This window comes from Thamnophis sirtalis, unplaced genomic scaffold, assembly GCF_051295495.1.
Source record: "Thamnophis sirtalis isolate CommonGarterSnake01/CBP01778 unplaced genomic scaffold, rThaSir2_p1.2 scaffold_1, whole genome shotgun sequence".
Lineage (NCBI taxonomy): Eukaryota > Metazoa > Chordata > Lepidosauria > Squamata > Natricidae > Thamnophis > Thamnophis sirtalis.
Genome location: NW_028261381.1, coordinates 52654402 through 52678222, shown reverse-complemented (window position 1 = coordinate 52678222; position 23821 = coordinate 52654402). Strand labels below are relative to the sequence as shown.

At 42.4% G+C, this 23821-nt stretch overlaps 1 protein-coding gene across 1 annotated transcript in view; it reads left to right on the top strand.

Moving 5' to 3' along the window:
• The window catches only part of GLI2 (GLI family zinc finger 2), a 329813-nt gene that overhangs the window by 202921 nt on the left and 103071 nt on the right, over positions 1–23821 (top strand). The window contains exon 3 of the mRNA XM_087712078.1: positions 14022–14127. Coding sequence (XP_087568204.1) covers positions 14022–14127 — 106 coding nt within the window. The remainder of the gene's footprint in view (positions 1–14021; positions 14128–23821) is intronic.

Genomic DNA, 23821 nt, shown 5'->3' with positions numbered 1-23821 from the left:
GTTGGCCATCTGCTGGAGATGTTGTAATAGTAGATTCCTGCACTGAGGAGGACTTAGATAATCATCAAGAGACCTTCCAGTCTTTTCATTTTATTCTTTGACATAACAGATGGACAGGCATTTTTTGATGATGTTAATAACATTGATGATGGCTTCCAGAGTTCACAGGTACATGCACACTCTGCGAAGATAATGCTTGTCCTTTTCATTGTACAGCTTACAGAAGACCCACTCACTATATAACTATCAAGAATCTCAGCAGCAACCAGGAACCTGCACAAAGTATATACAGTACTATAAGGTTATCAGGCCAATCAGAACAGAGCATCTCTGTATTTTTAAAACCACTCTGAAGTCTGCATAAACACAAGGACACAAGAGAATGCAAATGCACAGAGTGCAAGAGGGTGAATGAATAGCTATACCAGAGTTTCAAACCTCCCAAGAGCCAGACAACCAAGCAGCGTTCTCAGTGTCAAACCAAATCAAAGCCTGTCAACTTTTGGAGGAAAATATAATAGCTAAACAATATGGATAATGGTTTGCTGAATCTAGCTGTGCATTCCATGTCCCCCCCTCCCCCAGCCTATTAATTTTGGAGCCACGGTGGCACAGTGGTTAGAGTATAGTACTGCAGACTACTTCTGCTGGCTGCCGGATGGCTGCAATTTGGCAGCTCAAATCTCACCAGGCTCAAGGTTGACTCAGCCTTCCATCCTTCCGAGGTCAGTAAACTGAAGACCCAGATTGTTGGGAGCAATAGGCTGACTTAGTAAACCGCTTAGAGAGGGCTGTAAAAGCACTGTGAAGTGGTACAATATATAAGTCTAAGTGCTATTACTATTTTAGAGTGCTTTTGAAAATGCAGACCCTCACTGCATATGTAAAGATATCTCAACATTAATGAGATTCAAGAGCATGTACACAATGCATGCACATAAACACATGGGTGTTCCAGATCGCCAGACCAACTGACCCAAGATATTCTAGTATTTTCTGCCCATACATCATTTGTCTACATCCATATGATATATAAACCTAAGAACAGTAGTGCATGAGCCTGTATAAAATAGATCTTTGATCTTATCTCTAGCATTCCTTCCCATTTGGGAGTGGGAGTAGGGGTTGAAAGCCATGCTTTACAGGAAGTCCAGGCTGTCCATGTACAAAAACAGGGTAGTAACTTCCCTTCCAGGTAATCAGACAAATGACATTTAGGGGGAGAAAAGGGTAGACCTTTTCTACTTGTCTCGGATCTTCTTTTGTATCCTGCTGGCCTGAGCATCATCTCCATGCCACAATCTCCATGCTACATGTGTGCATGCCGTGAGTATGTGTAGCCTTGGAGCCAGTAGCCCTTGTTTGACCCTACTGAGACTATCAACAATTTATTTGCCATTTTCTGAAGTTGTGGATCATGATGCTTGGGAAGTGGTGAGCCATGGTAGTAGTGGTGGTTGAATCCACTGTATGATAATCCCAAGTGGGGCCCCTCTGGTGAGAAGTGACCGACAAAGAAAATGTAAGATGGTCCTGTCTTTTCCCTATTCCTTGTAGCAACTTCTTTCAACAAATCAATTCTTCTAATACTCAAGAGGTAACTAACGCCTCACTGTATTTCTGTTTCTCTTCAGTCTGAACTTTGGCCTGCTTGACTAAATCCCTAGGGGCTTGAGCTATTAGTTTGTTATTAGTTATTAGTCTCTGCTTCTATTTCCTATAAATCTTCTTGTATGTAAGCTTCTCAATGAGCTCACTATTCATCCATTCTGCACTCTTAAACCTTTCCCCATTCTTCTTTCTCACAGGGATCATTTATGCCTGTATTTCCCCCCTCTTATTTTAAGGAATTTCCATCCCCCTGAGGCATGCTTGTCATTTAGTATTTTAGTATGCTGCTTAACTTTTGCTCGAGTTCATTGTAACGTTCATTCCTGAACTCCAAGGTATGTACGGTAACTATCTTGAACTCTGGTATAGCACAGTCCCTTTCTCCCAAAATGCCCTAGATCTCAGAAACTCAGTAAAGGTAGTCATCAACTTATCACTACAATTGAGCCCAGAATTTATGTTGCTAAAGGATAAATTTGCTAAATGAGTTTTGTCCCATTTTATGATTTTTCTTGCCAAATATGTTAAGTGAATCACTGCAGTTGTTCAATTAGTAACATTAAGTGAATCTGGCTTCCCCCATTGACTTTGCTTGCCAGAAGGTTGCAAAAGGTGATCACATGACCCTGGGACCCTACAACTAACATAAATATGAGTTTGTTGCTAAGCATCCGAGTGTAAATCGCATGATCATGGGGATACTGTAATGGTCATAAGTATGAAAAACAGTCATTTTTTTCAATGTCACTATACCTTCAAACAGTCACTAAATGAACTGTTGTAAGTTGAGGACTACCTGTGTTCCGAGTTCAAGAATTACATGACTAAGTCACCCTGAGAAAAGGTTTCATCACTTATCTGCACAAGGTTGTAGTAGGATTTATCATCTGATCATTTGCTAGTTTTTATAAAAACTGGGGAAACAGTGTACTTGTAGCCCTTTAAAAATGTTCATTGGAAACTTGAAATACCACTACATATAATATTATAACATAGCTTTCTTATTCATTAGGTTCCATTCTCCATTCATGGACATCTTATATCCCCCTTCCTTAAATAACTAAAAACATCCAGATTTTTTGAAGACCTTCTGAAACACTGCTTCCCACACCCTAACATGTATCAGGATGTGTTTTAACAGCTTATGGGCCTAAATCAGTGATGGCGAACCTTTTTGTACAGGTGTGCCCAAATTTTGCACATGCCTGCTATGCAATGCATCCCTCCCATCTGTGCATGCGTGCATGATACCCTCCCCCACACACATGTGTGTGCAGTTTTTGCCCTCCCCAGACTCCGGAGACTTTCCTGAAGCCTGGGGAGGGTGAAAACGGCCTCCCCCAGCCCTCTGGAAGGCCGAAAACCAGCTGGCACATGTGCGCTGGAGATGAGGCAGGGGTGGGTTTCTTGCCCCGTTCCAACCGGTTCGGTTGGAACGAGGCCGGCGGCGTCCTCGCGCATGCGTGCGGCGCGCGCATGCGTACTAGCATCTGTGCGATGCTCCAGCTGCTCCTGGAGGATCACGCAGGCGCTGTATGCGTCCTGCGTATGCGTGGAAGTGCAGAATTCGGCAAAACCGGGCGCGGGCGTGCGCGTGCGCGCGGGCGGGGGGGGGCTTCACCGTTCCCGGAAGTTAGTTACTTCCGGGTTCGGCGACCAACCGGATCGCGGGGACCGCCGCGAACCGGTTGAAACCCACCCCTGAGCTGAGGGCTCGCATACCAGCAAATATGCCTCTGTGTGCCACCTGTGGCACATGTGCCATAGGTTCGCCATCACGGGCCTAAATTAACTTTTGCGGCAACTTTTTTTGTCATATTGATTCAGTGACACAGTTGGGGAATGAAATCTGGGTTTTCAAAACAGAAGGCCCAAGTTTTTAAAGTGTAATAATTATTTAGTAAACAAAAAATTAACCTGAATAAAGGTGTGTCACTGATCTCCAGCAAATGGGAGTATGTGAAAGCTATTTAAGGAGTATATTGTTTTACCATCTCTGGTATCTTTATCAGAAGCAGCTGGTTCCCAGACAGAACAACTGAACAAAAACTGCTTATAATGCAGTAATATGAATATGCTTTGGCATAACTTTCTGACATGCCAGGTTACATGGCTTCATCACACTTTCCAGGCAAATGTTTTGTGATACAAGCCTCAACTAGAAAAGGAGCAGCTAAAAGGCAACACAGACACATTATGTCTGAGTGATTTCAGCATTAATATCTATAATGTACAGCCCCATATAAGGCAACGCCTTGGGAGAGCTCCACACATTGAAGTTGTGGGGAAACCCCATTATTAGACTCATATTTCCTGCAGCATCTATCTGGAATGTGGGTTTCTCACTCAGAGACACGCATGTACCTGTTCATTTTGGCTTTTGGTACTATTCACTAAGACAGAGTTGTGGAAACTACAGCTTTCCAATTGCTGTTGCTGCTGCATTATCTTTTTTGGCAGTTTACCTTAGTCGTCAGAGACGATGAGATTTGGAGTTCAGCAACACCTTGAGCTCAGCTTCCTTCTAGATCATTATATTCTTTTGAACTAAACCTACAGTATGTCTTTGTCTCAAAATGTAAGCCAGTGATGTTGGGAAATAGCTCTGGAACATGAGGATTCATGTGATAGTTGTAAGGAGTGATATGATCTTCTGTTCTATAAGATTAAGTGGATTAAATTGTCCAGTAATAATGAATATATTGTTTTAACTGTGAGGATGGCATTCCCTCACCTCACCTTGCAATGAATACTTAAAAGCTGTGATAGATTGGATCAGGGATGAATTAAATAAGACTGTCAAACAAAACAAAGGTGACAAAGGTTGATGGTTCAGTTATCCAGAAGAAAATGCACATTCTTATTCCCCAGATACATCAGGTTTGTAGCTGGCTTGAATCCTGGTTCAAGCATGTTCATAGATGTGTAAATATATAGTACGACCAAGAGATCTGGTTTTTTTTTTGAGGCTGGTACAATAGTTGATGGACTTGCTTAGTGTCAGTTTAAGGTATGTTCTTTTTTTATGTCCTCTCTTGGTCAGTGGGTAAAGATAAGAAAACTGTCAGAGGGTAACTGCCCATGCTTATGTACATGCATGGTTAGTAAAGAATTGTCTGTAATAACCTGCCTGGTTTTTACACAAACAAGTTCTTTCCTCTTTGGCAGAACTTTATTTATTTATTTCTTATACATATATTTTTAAGGCTACTAATTCCAAAGGAAGAGTGGCATCTCACAATATTTAAAATACACATTTTTAAAAAAAATGGCTGACAAAACAATATCAATAACATTCATAAAATGTTTGACAGGGTCCTACAAACATCCTAACTCCAAGTCTGGTAGCAGAGTTAGGTCTTAAGAGACTTCCAGAACATTTGAAGAGTAAGTGTTGAGTAACTCTGGAAGATGTTGTTCCGGACAGTAGGGGCTGTGTCAGAGAAGACGTGCTTCCTTGGTCTTACAAGATGACAACTTTTAATTGAGGGGACTTGGCATATGCTCACTCTGCCTGAGAGGACTGAACAGGTAGAAACAACTGGAGGCAGATGCTGTCTTGGATAATCAGGCTCCATGCTGCAAAGAGCTTTATAGCTTTATAAAGCCTTGAATTCTACCTGGCAATCAATGCAGCTCATCCACAGTGACATGTCACATCAGAATAGCTGAGACAATATTACTACCTTTGGATCAGCTGTATTTTCTGAATGGTCTTCAAAAGCATCCTAAGGTAGAGGGAGCATCAAAGTAGTTGAATTGTAAGATGGTTAGGGAAGGAGTGACCATCTGAAGACCCTACCCCTGGGTAAGGAAAGGACACAATTGACATATCAGGTGAACCCATGCAAAGACCCCCACCCCCCAGTCTCAGCTGCCACCTGCAGTTTGATAGAAGATAAAAAGGCTACAGTAAAACTCCAAGGTACAACCATGTTTATTGCCAAGGTATTCCTATTGGAAAAGATAGGGTATCTGGACTCCTCTTAGATTGCATATTCTAGATCTTGGGTTAAGTAGATGGTTCTTGGATGGTTGGGAGAAGTAGATGATTCTTGGATGCTAATGTTACAGTTGAGTTAACTTCAGCATATGAGAAAAGTCCTTGATGGTCTCTGGATCACCCCTGCTCATTTTACTCCTTGGGCCTGTCATGTTGGCACTATTGATTCATAACCTATAGAGTTAATATATTTTCTCAATTCTTTGTTTCTTCAAACTAGGATGAATCCTCAAATCCTGGTCTTTAGCTGTTTAGTGAACAAAAATGAGAAAGATCCCATGAGTTCCCCCTGAAGTTACTACCAAGTTGCTGAGAAAAGAAGAAAAAGATTAGAAAAGTCAGAATGAGAAGAAAGAAATTCACATCTCCTGTAATTAAATGATTCAGAGTTTCATTGCAGCATTCCATTAAGAGGCTCATCAGACTCCTAGTTGTGTACATGATTGTACTATCACATCAATTTTTTGCAACATGCCCAGTATCAATATACAGTGGAATAACTGTTAAACCCACTAAAAGAAAGGAAAAAAATATATTAATATTAATGTATTATGACTTTACAGACACGTATACACACTCTGGTTTCTGTCTACACATTAATCTGATATTACTCAAAGGGCTTGTGTAGTAGGAATCTTTTAAATAAAGATGCAGCCAAAATCTTCCCAAACCAAAAATTCAGCATGAGCCTATTTGATGTCAAATAAAAACAAAATCTCATTTACAGTCCAGTTTTACAAGAGCAAAACATTTTTAGGCCAATCTCAACGCCAAACCAATTCCTGCTTATAGAGTTTTTAGCTTCAAGAGTTGGAAATATATATACAAGAGTGGAGAACTAGTGCAGAATTCCCTTCTTTACCAGTTAAAAAACTGGTAAACTTGAAAATGTACTTTTGTTGTAGCAAAACCAATAGGTGCTGCCCCTTCCCAGTGGATAAAAGATTAGTCTCTCTTCAAAAGGAAGATTAGATTGAAAACATCTTATAATTCCATAAACTGTGAATGCCCAGTTTTCCTACCATGTCAGGGCTACAATTGCTGACTCCTACTGAAAGAAATCCTTGACACGTTTATATATATGATGCAGGGGTGGGTTGCTGCTGGTTTTACTACTGTTTCACAACCCCTGCACAATGCACACACACTGTTCAATGTAAATTGTTCTTCGTGCATGCACAGAACAATTTACAGTGAACTGCAGATGCACAGTCTCTAAAAACCAAAATGACAGCAGGAAGGGAACCGGTTTGGGGCATGGCAAGCTTGGGTCGCTGCCGGTTCTGTGACCCAGGCTTGATTTCTATTACTGGTTTGGCTGAACCAAGCCAAACCGGGAGCAACCCACCTCTGATATGATGCACATGCTTGTGTGTGTGCAGACTAGCAATTACATATTGTCATACTGAACATCAACACCTTGACTGAATGCCTCCATGAATTTGCAGAAATACTAAAGTGAGGTAAGATAGAGATTGTGTGCATACAAGAGATGTGATGGCAAGGCCAAAAGACTTGAGACATCAGTGAAGTATAGACACTAATTTACCACAGTTTGTCCAACAACAAAGGCATATCTCTCATAATAGGCACTGATCTGCAAAGCCATTTTCCTGAGGTCCATTGACACTCTGACTAATGTTAACTGTTGTTTGTTGCTGCCCATTGATTACATGCTTTTTTGTCCTATAGGATGTGACAAAGGAGTTTTCTCAAAGGCCTAAAGCATTTTTATAAAGAGGTCAACTACAAGCAAATTTGAATGGTCTTCTTCCACATCCACAATATTGCACAAATAATTTCAATGAAGCCTCACGTGAAATGGATGGTTAGGAGAGTCAAATTGAGCAGCATATTCAATTCAACTGCAAAAAATTAAGATCCTAAGAAATGAAAAGTTATTTAAGGAGTTGCAGCCACTCACAAATGCTCTGTTTATATCTCTGCATTTGTACAAATGAATATGAAGCTGTGAACAGCCCCTTCTAGTAGGCTTGTTTTTAGAAACACAGGTCAAATGTCCTCTTTTAGCCTAGAAAAGAACAACATGAAGGACACTATTCTCACAGCATTTTTATTTATTTATTTCTGCTTGATGCAGCAATTCACAACATGCAACTTTCTGACTACTGCTACAGTTCCAATTTCTGCCTAGCCAATGGTGGGAGAAGCTAGGCTATGGAGAATGACATGTTATGTATTTGTGAGGCTAAGTATTTGCCTTTTAATTGTAAATCATCTTGATTTGTTTTATGGGCAGTAGAACACTAAAGGAAATTAAACTATGAAATACTGCCTTCTGTCTCATCTGAACCTTTTTTCCTACTGGAAATGTATTTATTTTATTTCTCTGATATTCTGCCTTTCCTCCAGAAGTTTAGGGTTTTTTTAGGGGTTTTATTAAACACTTATAGGCCGCCCTTTTCCCTGAGGGGACTCAGGGCGGCTTACAATAATGAGGGAGGGGAGTGCAAGACAAGACATAAAATAAAATGTGAGTAAAAATAATTAACAATAAAAGCACAACATTCACTCGGCATTCGGGCAGGGAGAGAGTAAAGTCCTATCCCCAGGCCTGACGGGATAGCCAGATCTTAAGGGCCGTGCGGAAGGCCTGGACGGTGGTGAGGGTGCGGATCTCCATGGGGAGATTGTTCCATAGCGTCGGAGCTGCAACTGAGAAGGCTCTCCTCCGCGTAGTCGCCAGTCGGCACTGACTGGCGGATGGAATTCGGAGGAGGCCTACCCTGTGCGACCTGATGGGACGCAGGGAGGTAATTGGCAGAAGGCGGTCTCTCAAATAGTCAGACCCACTACCATGGAGCGCTTTGTGGGTGGTAAGTAGGACCTTGAAGTGCACCCGGAGATCAACAGGTAGCCAGCGCAGCTCACAGAGGATCGGTGTTATGTGGGCGAACCGCGGTGTGCCCACGATCACTCGCGCGGCTGCATTCTGGACTAGCTGAAGTCGCCGGATGCTCTTCAAGGGCAGCCCCATGTAGAGCACATTGCAGTATTCCAGCCTAGAGAGCACAAGGGCTCGAGTGACTGTTGTGAGGGCCTCCCGATTCAGGTAGGGCCGCAACTGGCACACCAGGCGAACCTGGGCAAATGCCCCCCTGGTCACAGCTGACAAGTGATGGTCAAAATTCAGCTGTGGGTCCAGGAGGACTCCCAAGTTGCGGACCCTGTCTGAGGGGTATAAATTTTGCCCCCCCCCCCCAGCCTGATTGATGGAACATTAGCCAAATTGTGGGTGGGATGTTTCATTTCATTTCATTTATTGAATTTCTATGCCGCCCAATCCCGAGGGACTCCGGGATATTTACAAGGCAACACTACTGTACCTATTAAGACCGGGTGGTTCTCTCACTATCAACTTCTACAGATGTTTGCATGACATGAGTGTGACTTTGACAGATTCACCTATGGCACCATAGCAAAATGTAGATTTGTCTGTTGCTCAGAGAACTATGTAAATCAGGCCAGTCTGGTTTGTAACTGAGGGTGCAAAGTCAGACTTTATCATTTAGTGTGCTATAAGAATTTAAAGAATGATTATTTAGTAATGAAAGAAAAAACAGCTTAAGAAGAAGACAAAGCCTGGTCAGTGACTTGTTTCATGATACTGGGTAGTATATGGTCTATTGTGGGGAAAAATGAATATTTATTAGAATAAAAAAAAAATAGCGTACTCACTGTGTTATGTGGAAATAAGTATTGAAAGTATGTGATGAAACATAAATGGCAGGAGCGGGTAAAACTGAAAAAAATGGATGAAGAATGGATTGGTGCTGAATGCATGTAGACAGAATACAAAGTGAGTGACCAGAATAAAAGAAGCATATGAATGAAATGAAAATAAAATCACAAAATGTATCTACAAAGGAACAGTGAATGAACTTAGAGGAATGGGGAAACCAAGGAAGTTGTGGTTGGAAGGGATTGATGACATCCTAAAAAGAGAGAGGGGAGGGGAGTTTAAAGAATAAGAGGTAATATAGTTTAGGAAATGTGATATGCATATAATGGAAGCAAAGATGGATTGTAAGAAAGATATGGAGTGGTCTATGGAAGAATATTGGTGTAGATTAGTTTTAGATTATTTCTTATCTTTTCCTTTCTTTTAATCTTTATCACTGATGCCTGATCCTATGGAATTCATGTGGTTTTCCTTAAAAGGTTACAAGCATATGTGCATCAGTTTCCATCCTAGATGGCAAAGTGACCTGGATGCACTCATTTCACTAGGTATATTTATGATGCTGTTTGAATAATCTGCTATTTTCAAATGAGTTGAATCAGACGCCATCCCAAAAAAACAACACTTTCTCTCTCTCTCTCTCTCTCTCTCTCTCTCTCTCTCTCTCTCTCTCTCTTCTGAAAGGGAAACCCAACTTAATGCACTGTCAATAAAGACCTGAGGTGTATTATCAGAGGAGAGAATAGAGAAGGGGTCAGAGAAGGTCTCAGACAAAGTGGGAGGGAGCTGGGTCACAGCCGCATGACAGAGCATATCGCCTTGGTCTGCCTGTGGGATTCTCCTCAGATGAAGTCACAATTACCACATTGAATATTAACATGCTGGGAAAGCCATCTGCAGAACCCTCGTCTGACTAAGAATGAGAACACAGGGAGGAAAGTCAACTAATTTACAGTTGCTCTGACTTAACCTGTGATCAAAACTCCATTAGGGGCTTACATTTAATAACATTTAAAGTAAAATTACTTATTTGAAGTAGTTTACAAAATATGCCCAGTGAGTAATGTATGTACTTTACTCCAACAAAGATAATAATGTGGTTGCTAATTATACTTTGTCTGCATACTGAAAGCCAGAGGTAACTGTGCAGCTTAATACAGAGAGAGAGAGAAAGAGAGAGAGGGAGGGAGGGAGAGGGAGAGAGAAAGAAAAAAATACCCCTTCATCATCCCACATTGTCTTTCTAGGAGTAAAACAATACCCTGTTTCCCTGAATAATAAGCCCAGTTGGGCTTTTGAGCGCATGCACTAAAATAAGCCCTCCCTCACAAAATAACCCTTCCTGAAAATATTGCAACACAGCAACAGCCATAAGGTGGCCATGCTCGCCGCCTCCTGCACCTCAAAAATAATAAGACCTCCCCACAAATAAGGCCAAGTGCTTATTTCGGGGGTCAAAAGAAAATAAGACCCTGTCTTATTTTCAGGTAAACACAGTAGTTCTCTGTGAAAATATGTATTCCACTATTCCATGCTCTTCTCAAGAACATTGATCATTCATAGCAAATATTATTAGAGAAACTTCTACTTTTTCTTAATGAATGGTATTGGCATTTCATTTACCTTCTGATACCTAAGCTTCATATTTGGACAGAGATAAGTCAAATAGGGCAATTAAAATTATTTTAGGTAGATAGGCCTGTTCAGTTAGACCAGGAGTGTCAAACTCGCAACGACAGATTGTTGTCATGTGACATATCACAACTTTTTCCCCCTTCACTAAATCAGGGGTGGGGGTGGCCAGCATGTGATGTATCTGGCACTCGGGCCACGAGTTGACACCCCTGAGTTAGACAAATGCTGGTGGCACAGTGGTTAAGTGCAGTATTGCAGGCAACCCCCACAGCCTGGAGTTCAATCATGATGGGTTGAGCTCAGGGTTGACTCAATTTTCCATTTTTCTGAGGTCAGTAAAATGAGGACCCAATGAGGCAATATGCTGACATTGTAAACAACCCAGAGAGTGCTGTAGAGCACCATGGAGAGATATATAAGTCTATGTGCTATTCCTACTGCTAAATGCTGGACTCTCTCCAATTCTACAGCGAGCTTGGAATTGCCCTTAAGGATTTGGTGGACAGCTTGGCCGTAGTTGCACCCTGGATTTGATGCATGTCTGAGATTTTGGTATGGATTACTCCTATGCGCCCTCTCTGGGCCAATCCTGGGTTCACAATGGTTTTCTGGATCCAAAAAAAAGTCAAAAAGATGAATCCAACCAGAGTAAGAGCCTATTTTCAGGTCTCATTGTAGTAGTAAGGTTGGTGAAACATTATTATTTCTCCACCTTAGAGCATATTCTGATGGCTATCCTGTAACCCTCTTTAGAGTGATCCATGCTGCTGTTTAAAGTGACCTGGGGAGGCATTGGCCACAAGACCACAGTGAGAAATGTTCACCGTCTGACAGATAGTCAGTTACATTCACTTGGAGAGGGATTCTGGCAGGCAGGTCCGAGTGAGTTGTATGGGGCAATGTGGAGAGTAATGGAGATGGCCTTGACAGAGAGATGGAAGAGCTGTTCTCAAGACAACTCGTAGATAAACTCTGTAGGCACCCAATCGAGGGGGGTGGGGGCAGTTTAAAAGTGTCTCAGATAAGCAATCACCAAATTTACATGAAGATAAAAAAGAGAGGGGCAGAAGCAAATTCAGACTTACAAGATACTTTTTAGCCAATCTTAATAAAATAGTTTTAGGCACAGATAACACAATAACAAAATAATTAGAGTTAGAAGGGACCTTGGATGTCTTCTCGCCCAAGCCCCTGCCCAAGCCCTATACCATTTCAGACAAGTCGCTGTCCAATCTCTTCTTAAAAATGAAGTCTTATGATGTTATCTGAACTAAGATTCTATGGAGTCCTGTTTAAATGGACTGTAAGTTTAGCCAATTGACTGATACACCCAAGTCGCACCTCAGTTGTTAAGGTGGTCTGGAGGTGGCCCATGGCTAGATCTAACCAAAGATATCAGCCTCTTTGAGTCCTCCTGGCCTTGTGGGAGACTGTGGTATAAGGCTCTTGAAAGTGGTCAGACAGCAGTTGCAGAGGGCCATACAGGAAACAGGCTATCTGGCGCTCTTCTGTCAGGTTTGAGGTCATGATATACAGTAGTACAAATATTTGGTCTCGCTTGACAGTGGTCTTGCTTGTCAATGACCTATGGCATAGCTGGGATGATGGTGCTACATCCATCCTCATGTTCCTTGATCTCTCAGCTATTTTTCAAATATTTTTTCTGAATCAACTTGGCGTGGAGTGGAGAACCCTATGCTGCAATCATTCACCACCATCCTAAGTTGTTGGTCCAAAGAGTGTTGACAGGAGGGGGGGGATTTTCACCCATGGTTTCTCACTTGGAGGATGCCCAGAGTTATTTATCAGTTTCAGGTCCAGTATCACCAATGTGAGGATGATACCCAACTCTACAATTTTAAGAGCTTGTCACCATCTTTAAATATAACTATCTGCCTTCCCTTTCATATTCATATCTCATATTAAAAAAACCCACAATCCATAAGCTTTGTCAGTCATTCCTTGTCAGAAACTGTTTAGTAAGAGAAATCAGATTAAAAACTATTTTCCTCTTAGCCCTGATAGAATAAATTGGCTTTATACATCTTCCCTGAATTTTTAAGAGTCTCACATTTTAATATTTGCTTTTATGTTTGTTATCTGATTGTTCAGTACTGCTTAGCTTAGAAATAGTTACCCATTTTGCCTTTGGTGAAATGGGTAACTATTTCAATTTGATTTGATTAATAAATTAATTTGATTAATAAAATGATTAAGCCCAATTGTGTACATGAATATTATTTGAAAAATCTATAAATTAAATCTATTTGGGATATTACTGAATGGGTAATTGAGTGGGGCACATATGCAGTGTGAAGCTTGACCTACTGAAATTCCCATTTATTGGACAACTCTCATCTGCGTTCATGGCTGTACTTTGGGGAGCACTAATAAATATTGCAATAGTTCTTCTAAATCAGAGTGTTTTCAGGCCACTTTCTTTGGAAGCATATTTATGAATGAAAACAATAAGGCCAATTCAGGCTGCTTTTTCAGAGCTGGAGCTGCAGGTCATCTCTAGCCAGTGCTTCTGATACACAGACTTCACATTTTACTGCTTGTTTTTCCATAGCTAGGTAAATATTTCCAAGTTTCATACTATGTTTATGTGCGTATGTGTGCATGGTGCGTGCGCACACACAGTCACCTTTTAGGGAAAGGTGCTTCAGCAGCCATTCCTGGCAGTGGAAATGATGTGGCTTCTGCCAAGCTCTGTCAACTCTGATTTGTGTTAGGAGTCTAGCATTCCTTGGTGCTTCCTATCATCTCCCTGAGTTCAAAGAGCCCTTAGTTGCTTGTCTTTGTCAAAAACCCTGTAGGAGATCTTTTATGTCGAAGATGTAGGATTTCTCCCCATGACTTTGATTATTTATTCATTCCACTTCTCTGGTGTACTCTAGGGCTGCTATCACTAAGACCCCTTGTCTGCCTCGCACTTGCTCTAAAATGCATGGAGCTTTACTGCCTTTGAAACTATGGGTTTAAAAAAATAAAATAAAATACGGTGAAGAAGAAGCGTGCTCTCTTTTTTTTTGAAGTTCTTTTTTTCTTTTTTTCCCCCATCCACAGTTCCACAGCACATTTTTCCAGCCTTCCATTCTCCTTTGCCAATTGACATGCGTCACCAAGAAGGAAGATACCATTATGAACCTCACTCCCTTCATGCGATTCATGGGTAAGTCTTGCAAGTTCACTTTTATAGCATAGCCTTTCTTGCGTTTTATGATGTAGAGAAGAAATACATCTGTTACGGCTGCCTTTCCCTTTAGAAAGGCTAAAAGGGTTTCTCAAAAGCCTTTGGCTGAACTTCTGGAGCATATGGGAGCTATATTGTAAGATAACATCTCTGATGGGCAAATAAGGGAAAGGCTTGCACTAGTGTAGCAAGTAAGGCATTTTTATTCAGTAACCAACTCATTGTATTCTTCGCTTCGCCAAAACCTATTACTGTTTCCTCTTTATATATATATATTTCCTAACCTGAATGTCCCTGAGATTTGGAAACATTACATTGTATAAATAAAAGTGATATGCATTTTATATATGCGATGTCATTCCATTGTCAATAACTCCATGGTTGGTCATCTATGTGATTGTTAGAAAGGAGACCACATCATTGGGTCTGAGTGCATTGCTTCATAATCCAACATTCCAAGGATATACAGTCTTCTTTTCAAAAGGCAAGTTTCTAGTCCTTTCTGTTGGAGATGTGAATATAGATAATGTTGGGTTGATTCAGTGGCTGGGGCTAGGCTATTGTCACAGGAATCTCAGGTTTTTCATTTGCTTGTTCTTTCTAGTAATTTACATAAATTGAATAAATTACACAAATACTCAAATTGCTGCAAATAAGCCCTTGTGGTATAGTGAATTTAAGAGTTTGGTGTTGATGACTGCATCAGTGCCATTCACTGCAATCTACAGCAAAACTTAAATCTGAATGCAAGAGATTATCCCATGGAATTTATGGGATGATAATAATCCAGAACATGGATTATTTGGTGCTGTTTTGACTAGAAACAACCGTTCCCTCTGATAATCCATTAACCTGCTGCAATTACATATATATTCCCACATTATACTTCTGGAAAAATGAATTCTGTGGCTTGTAAGAATTGTGCACAAAAGTACTTTTCCCCTGAATGGTTGATGCTGTGGGCATAGAAGTATTGATCATTTCAATAATATTTGCATGCTTCATTCTGCATTGCCAACGCAAATAGAGTGATGTGGAACTGCACGGGCAATAAAGGCTCAGGCACTGGAAATATTTATCTTTCTGTCTCTGAGATTTTAGGCAATTTTGCTTTCGGGATTGCTTTTGAAACCATACAGTCTACCAAACTTAAACAGCAGCAACCAACCATTGAGATTCTCAATTGTCCGAGCATGTACCTAGCATCGTATTGTAGCCTCTTTTTCTATATGGCACTTGCCATATAGATGAACTTGTTTGCGCTTTCTACTCCAGTCAACTCTGGATTAGAATCCACCACTCATCAATATTGCAAAAACCTTTGGTGTCTCAGAGGCACGGGAACCTTTCCGATGAATTTGTATTTCTGAGTCTTTCTCACCGGCAAGTGATAGAGAAGGATTTGCTGTAAAGCAACACAAGACTTTGGAGAGAGACAGAGAGAGAGAAAAGTCTCTCGAGAGAGGCATCAAGGGGCTCCTTAGCTGCTTCCAAATCTTGTAGCAATCCGAGTGGGGGTAAAGAACCCTCTTTTCATCACGGCATAATGAAGAGCCGCACAGCTGAGAGGGTTTTCCTCCCCCTTTCTCTTCTGGAATGCTGTTTCCGGATACTCCCCCCCTTCTTTTTTTTTTTTTTTTTTTTTTTTTTTTAGAAGAGGAACTGCTGTGAGGATGAAGGCAGTCTGAAGTCCTGACAGCTGGGCAATTTCATGCAATGAAGAGCTGCGGAAGGCTTTGAAAAGGGTACTAACTGCTTCATTGTTGCACAGAAATACCAGGCACAGTGCCTGGGACAGAATGTGCTTCTCTGGCTGTTCAGAGTATCCCTCGGTGGGTTTATCACAGCCGCCTAGCAAGCTTGTTAATTGCTGCAGCAAAACGTCCCATCATTCTGAGGGCAGATCATTAATAAAACCTAAGAAGTACTATTGCATGTGAGACAGCAGAGAGAATGGTATAAACTTTTAATTTTGTGAAGGAAAAGAGGGTACCTAGTGTTGGAGAATGTTTATTACTTTACAAATAAAGCATCCAGCAGTTCCTAGTATTGAGGCTTATTGAGATGTACTGTAATTTAGAGTGCTCCTAAGATTAGAAACTGCTAGATGCTTTATTTGTATAGAAATAAACATTCTCCAATCTTGGGTATTCCCTTTTCCGTCACAAAACCTCCATAGAGTTCATTCCAATTTATCTAAGAATAGGCTTGTCTCAGAGTCCTCATTCTCTGAAAATTCTTCTGAATATGAAGAGTGAACAGATTGGAGCCATCCAGAGTATCCAGGTGAATTCTGCAAATCCCATGCAAGTGAATGAAAACAAACCTCTTGTTTTTAAACCTCTAAAAAAAATATCATTAAGTAAAGAATTACAAATCAGAAATTAGTCACAAATATGTGCAACAGCAGCAGTTTTCTGTCATTTTTAATGTTTTCATGTACTTAGTTTTATAATTTTGTATGCTGCTTTAACTTTTGATTGGGAGCTGCCCAGAGTTGGTTATAACATGGGCAACTATATAAATGTTTTAAATAAATAAACCAACATTGTCAGTATTGATCTTAAACTGAAATAAACACTGGGGATCTCTAATAGCCTTGTTGTTATTATTGTTGTTGTGACTGCCTTACTACTCATTTATCCCAGAAATTCAGAGCGTTCATTGATTAATTTTATTAGATGGGAATCTAGTTAATCCATGAACCACTGAGACCAATTGTCCTGAAATACACCATAAATCAACCAGTGGTCTATTACATATTATCTTAAGCAGAAACTCTCTTTGGAGATCTGTTTAAGTTAGTGATATATAATGCTACTAATTTCCAGCCTCTAAAGATTCAATGCCCCACAAGAGTAGTTGCACTCATTGCTAATAACTGGTTTGATTAAAAAGATGAAGGCATCAACATAGGCCAGCTCACCTAGTGGAATTCCTCTCCCCGATTGAAATGTGCATGTTTAACCAGATTTATTATTTAGTCATGAAGTTGCAGCCAAATATAAATAAAATGTTGTTTTTAACTGTTTTAAAAAGTGACATCAACATTTTCAGTTTACTTTGGTACTGGAAGGCCCATAGCAAGAAGCTGTTAGGAATGAGAGGCCTTTTCTGTCTCCTTGGCAGAAAATGTAGTGTGGAAGTCAGAGAGCATGGCTTTCATTCATTCCAGACTGAAAACAACTTAAGAACAGTTTTGTATGTGTGCTAATAGAAAAACCTGGCCAAGAATGAGCCAGAATGCACCCTGTAGATACAAACTGATAGGACAACAGGTCAGAAAAAGAAATATGAATATGGAAGAATTCCATCGTGGTCCTCTGCTCCAGATGAATCCACAATAAGAGGAGCACCAGTAAAATAAACCTGATTAGCCAAGGGGTGAAATTTAGCAGGTTCTGACAGGTTCTGGAGAACCGGTAGCGGAAATTTTGAGTAGTTCGGAGAACCAGCAAATACCACCACTGGCTAGCCCTAGAGTGGGGTGGGAATGGAGATTTTGTAATATCCTTCCCCCAGAAGTGGGGAGGGAATGGGGATTTTGCAATATCCTTCCCATGGAGTGAGGTGGGAATGAGGATTTTGCAGTATCCGTCCCCTGCCACGCCCACCAAGCAACGCCCACAGAACCAGTAGTAAAAAAAAATGTATTTCACCACTGGATTAGCCTTCTTCTTCTTCTCCTCAAAAGAAATTCTGTGAGAGAGCCCCGGGCAGCTGGATTTGTTTCATTAAGTCAATTAGATGGCTGGGGCCTCTTTTGTCTTTTAAAACTTGCATTTTCAGTAGTTTTCAGTAGTAGTTTTACCTAGACTTTTCACATTCTGCCAGGATGACTATACCACACTGTCTTGTTAACTGCATGAAAAAGTTCAACCCCTACATGATCTTTCTATGGATTTTTTTTATTTTAAAAAACATCTTTATTTTAAGAATTAAATATTTTCTTTATTTTAAAATGTATAATTTATAAATTTATAAAAATATACTTTAAATACTTTATTTAAATAAATACACTTAATAAATAAATAAAGATATTTGGATTCAAAATAACTATTTTGGTAATCTGCTCTGCAGTAAATTCTCAAGAGAATACTTCTTTCCAGTTAAGTTTCTCTCACTTTTATTATCTTTTGTTGTTTTTTTTTTTCAAAAGCAAAACATTTAAGCTTGCTATATGGCACTTATATTTATTTTGTCATTGGAACTGTTGGCCAACAATTGAAGGCCATTCTGGGTGGGTCCCTACTGGTTTGGCCGAGTAGGTCGTAACTCGGCCAGGCACGTGCCCAAACCGGTTCTATCAGTGGTGCTGTAGGTGCCGCCATCTTGTTTTTTGCTTCTGCGCATGTGCAGAAGCAATTTTTTACTTCTGCGCATGCACACTTCAAGCGCTTTCCTGAGTGAACCAGCAGTAACAGAAGCCAGAACCCACCCCTGATTCTGGGTATAAAATTAGAAGCCTAGTAGAACATTTTCAGATGAACATATTTTATTAAATGGCACAATCTTTTGTAAATCAAAACTCACTTCATGAAATATTTATGTCTTTTAATAGAAAGCTGGTACCAGGTTGTTTGTTATTTTTGGCTACTATAAACTAACATGACTCTCCTGTTATCTGGCCATAAAAGAACACAACCTGTTGTTATGCTGATGATAGAATATTACCCTAGAATAGTTCTTGTTAAAAAATCTTTATTGGTAAATATTTCAAATTAATATTGATATTAATCTCAGTGGGTTTAGGGGTATAGATAACGGTTAGAAAAACAAATATCAGTTCAAGTAATAGGTGTACCTAGAATAATTCCTTTATAAAGGAAAGACCTTTCAGGTATTTCAACTTCACAATCTATGGAATCAAAATTGGACTTTAAAGTAGCAGGTTAGGAAGAATATTGATGGCTTTGAACTCTGGTGTTGGGGAAGAACTTGAGAATACTATGGACTTTCAAGAAAACAAATTGATAGATCATTGAATAAATAAACCCAGAATTCTCAATGGAAACCAGACTCAAATTATCATATCTTGGGCAGATTATTTAAAGATCCAGCTCTCCAGAAAAGGGTCTAATTCTGGGAAAGGTGGGGAAGGTGGAAGGAAGGAGAACAGGATGACCAGTAGATGGATTCAGTTACAATTACAATACGATTTTAATCTAATAAACATGTGAAGAAAGGATTCCATTAAACCAAAATAAATCCAAATTGGGGGAGGGGAGGGACAGCAGTTGTTTTGTTTCTTTACTTCCAGTCTTAAGCAAAATTGGAAAAGCTAAGCATTTGTGCTGTGTAATGCTTGGAAATTAATACTACTTATGCTTATATACGCTTTACAGTGCTTTACAGCCCTCTCTAGCAGTTTTACAGAGTCAGCATATTGCCCCCAACAATCTGGGTCCTCATTTTACTGATCTCAGAAGGATGGAAGGCTGAGTCAACCTTGAGCTGGTGAGAATCAAACTGCCAACTGCTGACAATCAACAGTAAGCAGAAGTACCCTGCAGTATTGCATTCTAACCACTGCACACTACAGCTATTCATAAGGCTGCAGAAGGGACTGGGACATCATAAAAACACCTCCCCCCACCATTCCCACAAAAAAAAATCAAACAGTGGCAGGCCATTTCAGTATGATTCACAATAAAACTGCATCATGAGCAGTGCTGAGGAGGTGGATTAATTTAAAGGCCTATATCTATATGGGAAGGAGTCAAGCAAAAGTTTAAAAAACACTGGCCTAGAATTCCAATCCCATAGTGGCCAAAGCCATGTTCATGGGAAACTCCAAGCTACGTAGGTTGTTTGTTTATTTAATTATTTTATTTTATTTATATTCCCACATTCCTTCAGGAGCTTAAGGCAGCATATACATTGCTTTTTCACTCCATTTTCCCCCTCAACATCAATCCTGTGGAATAGGTTGGACTAAGAGAGAGGGAAGGAGGGAGGGAGGGAGGGAGGGGAGAGAGAGAGACAGACAGACAGAGAGAGAGAGAGACTAGCTCAAAGTCACAAGGGAAGCTTTTATTGACGAGGATGGGCTTAAACCTTGATCTCTCAGATGTGTCCAACATAAAGTGACCAGATTTTAACATTGGTAAAGCGGGACACCATTGACAGTGGGATGTTCTTGATTAAAACTTTTGACGCCCAGTGCTGCGGCTGAGGTGAAGCCACCAAAGCTCCCGCTGGTGCCCCTGCCCGTGGCAGCAGCGGTGGTGCCTCCCACTCCGCTCGGAGCACCTGAGCTGGGCACCATGTTACCCCTGTCGCCGCTGCCTCCACCTCCGCCGCCGTGCTTTTGAGAAGCCATGGGGCCTTTTTTCCTGATCCCGCCCCCTCCACCGCCTTCCTACTGGCTACCAGCAGAAATGCCCATGTGCAAGTTGCGAATGGTCATCAGCCTTCTTGCTCCGGCTAGGTAGGCGGGAAAAAAATGCTAAAAACATTGCCGTTTTAGCTACGAGTCTATACGGGAAGGGGTCCCAATGGTAGAGCATGACCCAGGGGACCCGAGCAGGTGGCCAGCTAGGGGATCACCGCTCTCGGCCGGCTCCCAGCCTGCATGGTTGCTTCGGCAGTTTTCTTTGTCTGGCGGTGAAGATGGCGGCGCTGCACAGACAGCGCCGCTCCCGGCGGCCTCTAACAACGCCGTCCTTTGGTTTTATTCTCTGGACTTGGGAGAGCCTTGGACTACACTCGGGAGAGCCTTGGACTACATTAGATACCATCGTGCCAGAGGGGATGTGGCTGGTCCGGATGGTGCTGAATGAGATCGGGCGGCTGGCTTTGTTGCCGCCGCCATGGCCCTCCCAAGCCCCCCCCCCTCATCGCCCCATCAGCCTGCGGCGGTCCTGGTGGCTTCTGTCCTTGTTTCCATGACTGGGAGAAACCCTCGGAGTCACACCAGTCTGTCGTCGTTTTCAGAGAGTGGGGTGGTCGATTTGCTGTGGCGCTGGATGGAAGTGGACAGCTGACTTTGTTGGTCACCTTTCAGGCACCCCCCCCCTGCTCCATTCGATCGAGCCTTCTCTGTGGCATGGCCTCTCCTCCACGTTTTTCTTGCGGCTGCGGGGCCTCCTCTGCTTACCAACTTTATCATCTGGCTCTCTCTGTTTACGGACATTGGACTGTTGGACTTCCAGACTTATGACCTCGTTTCCTTTGTTACGACCACTGCTGCCCACTACTGCCCCAGGGACACCACTTCAGCCACCCAGACTTTTGCCCCCCTTTTCCACGCTGTTTTGGGAGGGAAGACAAATCACTCCCTCTATATCACTGTCGATCTTGACTCGAATTTTATGTCTCTGCCTTACAAACTTTACGAACCTACTTGCACAACATCAATTTTTACTATCTGTGCAAACTTTTTCTGTATGTGGAGTGTGTGTGTATGCTTGTAATCTGAATGATCCCACATTCTTTTAAATTAGCTTAATTTGTTCTTTTTTATTGTATTATTGTATTCTTTTTAATTCTATAGTGGGGTATGTAACTTTGCAACTTTGCAACTTTAATAAAACCAATGGGGAGCCAGTGCAGCTCGCGGAGGATAGGTGTAACATGGGTGTATCTAGGTACACCCATTATCGCTCGCGCGGCATTCTGGACCAACTGCAGTCTTCGAACACTTTTCAGGGGCAGCCCCATGTAGATGTATGTGGAGAATGCCTGGCCAGTATGTATGAGGGGATTGAGAGTGCGGCCTGGAGCCCCCTCCACTGAGTACAGAAGCAGAAGTGGATGGGGGCCCGGATCCGCCTCTCATCCCAGAGTGTTTGGTATGAATGGCCTGCCGAGAAGAACGGGGGCCTTGGGAGGGAGGGGGGGTCTACGGGGATGGGGACAGGCCAGAGCATCGCAGTCACGATTGGGAGGGGCAGGTATGTCGGGAGCTACAGGGCTAGTCATTACCGGGGAAGGAGGGTTCGCTACGTCACAGCGATTCCTTGTTCCGGCCCTGAAAGCTCAACTCGGGGACCAGGTGACATGGGAAGTCAGGGCCCTGGTCTCAGGTTGCTGTTGCTAAATGCCAGGTCTGTGATTCATAAAGCTCCCCTCGTCTGGGACTTACTATTAGATGAGGAGGCAGACCTGGCATGTATTACTGAAACCTGGCTGGGCCACGAGGGAGGAGTCCCCCTCTCAGAAATGTGCCCAGAAGGGTTTCAGGTGCTCCACCAGCCATGACACCAGAAAAGGGGGGGGAGTCGCAGTTATTATCCAGGAGTCATTAGCTCCACGCAGGATCCCTGCTCCAGAGAATGTCAGGTGTGAGTCCCTCCTTGTGAAGTTGGACCTAGGGGGTCAAGTGGGCTTGTTTCTGACATACCTACCTCCCAGCTGCGTCTCAACAGCCCTGCCTGCGCTCCTAGAGTCAGTAGCCGGACTGGCGGTTGAATTCCCCAGACTTATAGTACTGGGGGATTTCAAACTGCCATCTCTTGGCGAACGCTCTGATGGGACACAGGAGTTCATGGCCTCCATGACAACCATGGACTTGACCCAGGTAATTCAGGGTCCGACCCACGTGGCGGGACACATGCTCAACCTTGTGTTTCTCTCGGGGCAGTGGACACATGATCTGGAACTAAAGGGGATTGAGATCTCGCCCTTGTCATGGTCAGATGACTTCCCGCTGAGGCTTGATTTTTGGAAGCTACTCCCCCACTGCAGGGAGGTGGAACCAATTAAATGGTTCTGCCCCAGGCGCCTGATGGACCCATTGGGATTTCAGATGGAGCTTGGGGAGATACCTGACTCTTGCCCAAAGTCCGGCTGAGTCCCTGTTTAGGATAACCCGCTCCCTCCTGAAAGGGAGGGATACGGGTGAACCCTTACAGGGAAGAGCTGAGGAATTTGTTCAGTTTCTGTCGGACAAAGTTGCTCAGATTCGGACGGACCTGGACTCCACTTCGACAGTGCCAGCCGAGATGCCGAGGGAGGACCTTGATCAAATTTTGTGGAGTGAGTTCCAGCTTGTCACTCCTGAGGAAGTGGACAAGGCCATGGGAGCAATGAGTGCCGTCACCTGTTTACTGGACCAATGTCCCTCCTGGTTGGTTTCGACCAGCAAGGAGGTGACACGAGGCTGGATCCAGAGGATTGTGAACACCTCTCTTCAGGAGGGATCTTTCCCGCAACCTTTGAAGGAAGCGGTGGTGAGACCCCTCCTTAAGAAGCCTTCTTTGGACCCAGCTGCCCTTAAAAACTATCACCAAGTCTCCAACCTCCCTTTCTTAGGGAAGGTTGTTGAGAAGGTGGTGGCCTTTCAACTCCGATGGACCTTGGATGAAGCAGATTATCTAGATCCCTTTCAATCTGGTTTCAGGCCTGGTTACAACATCGAAACTGCTTTGGTCGTGCTGACCGATGATCTCTGGCGAGCCAGGGATAGAGGGCATTCCTCTATCCTGGTGCTCCTTGACCTCCCAGCGGCCTTCAATACCATCGATCATGGTATCCTTTTGCGGCGGCTGGAGGAGATGGGAGTGGGAGGCACCGTTTTACAGTGGTTCTCCTCTTACCTCTCTGGCAGGTCACAGTTGGTATTGGTCGGAGGACAGAGGTCGACTCCTAGGCCCCTTAAATACGGGATGCCACAGGGCTCGGTCCTGTCCCCCTTCCTATTTAATATCTACATGAAGCCACTGGGTGAGAT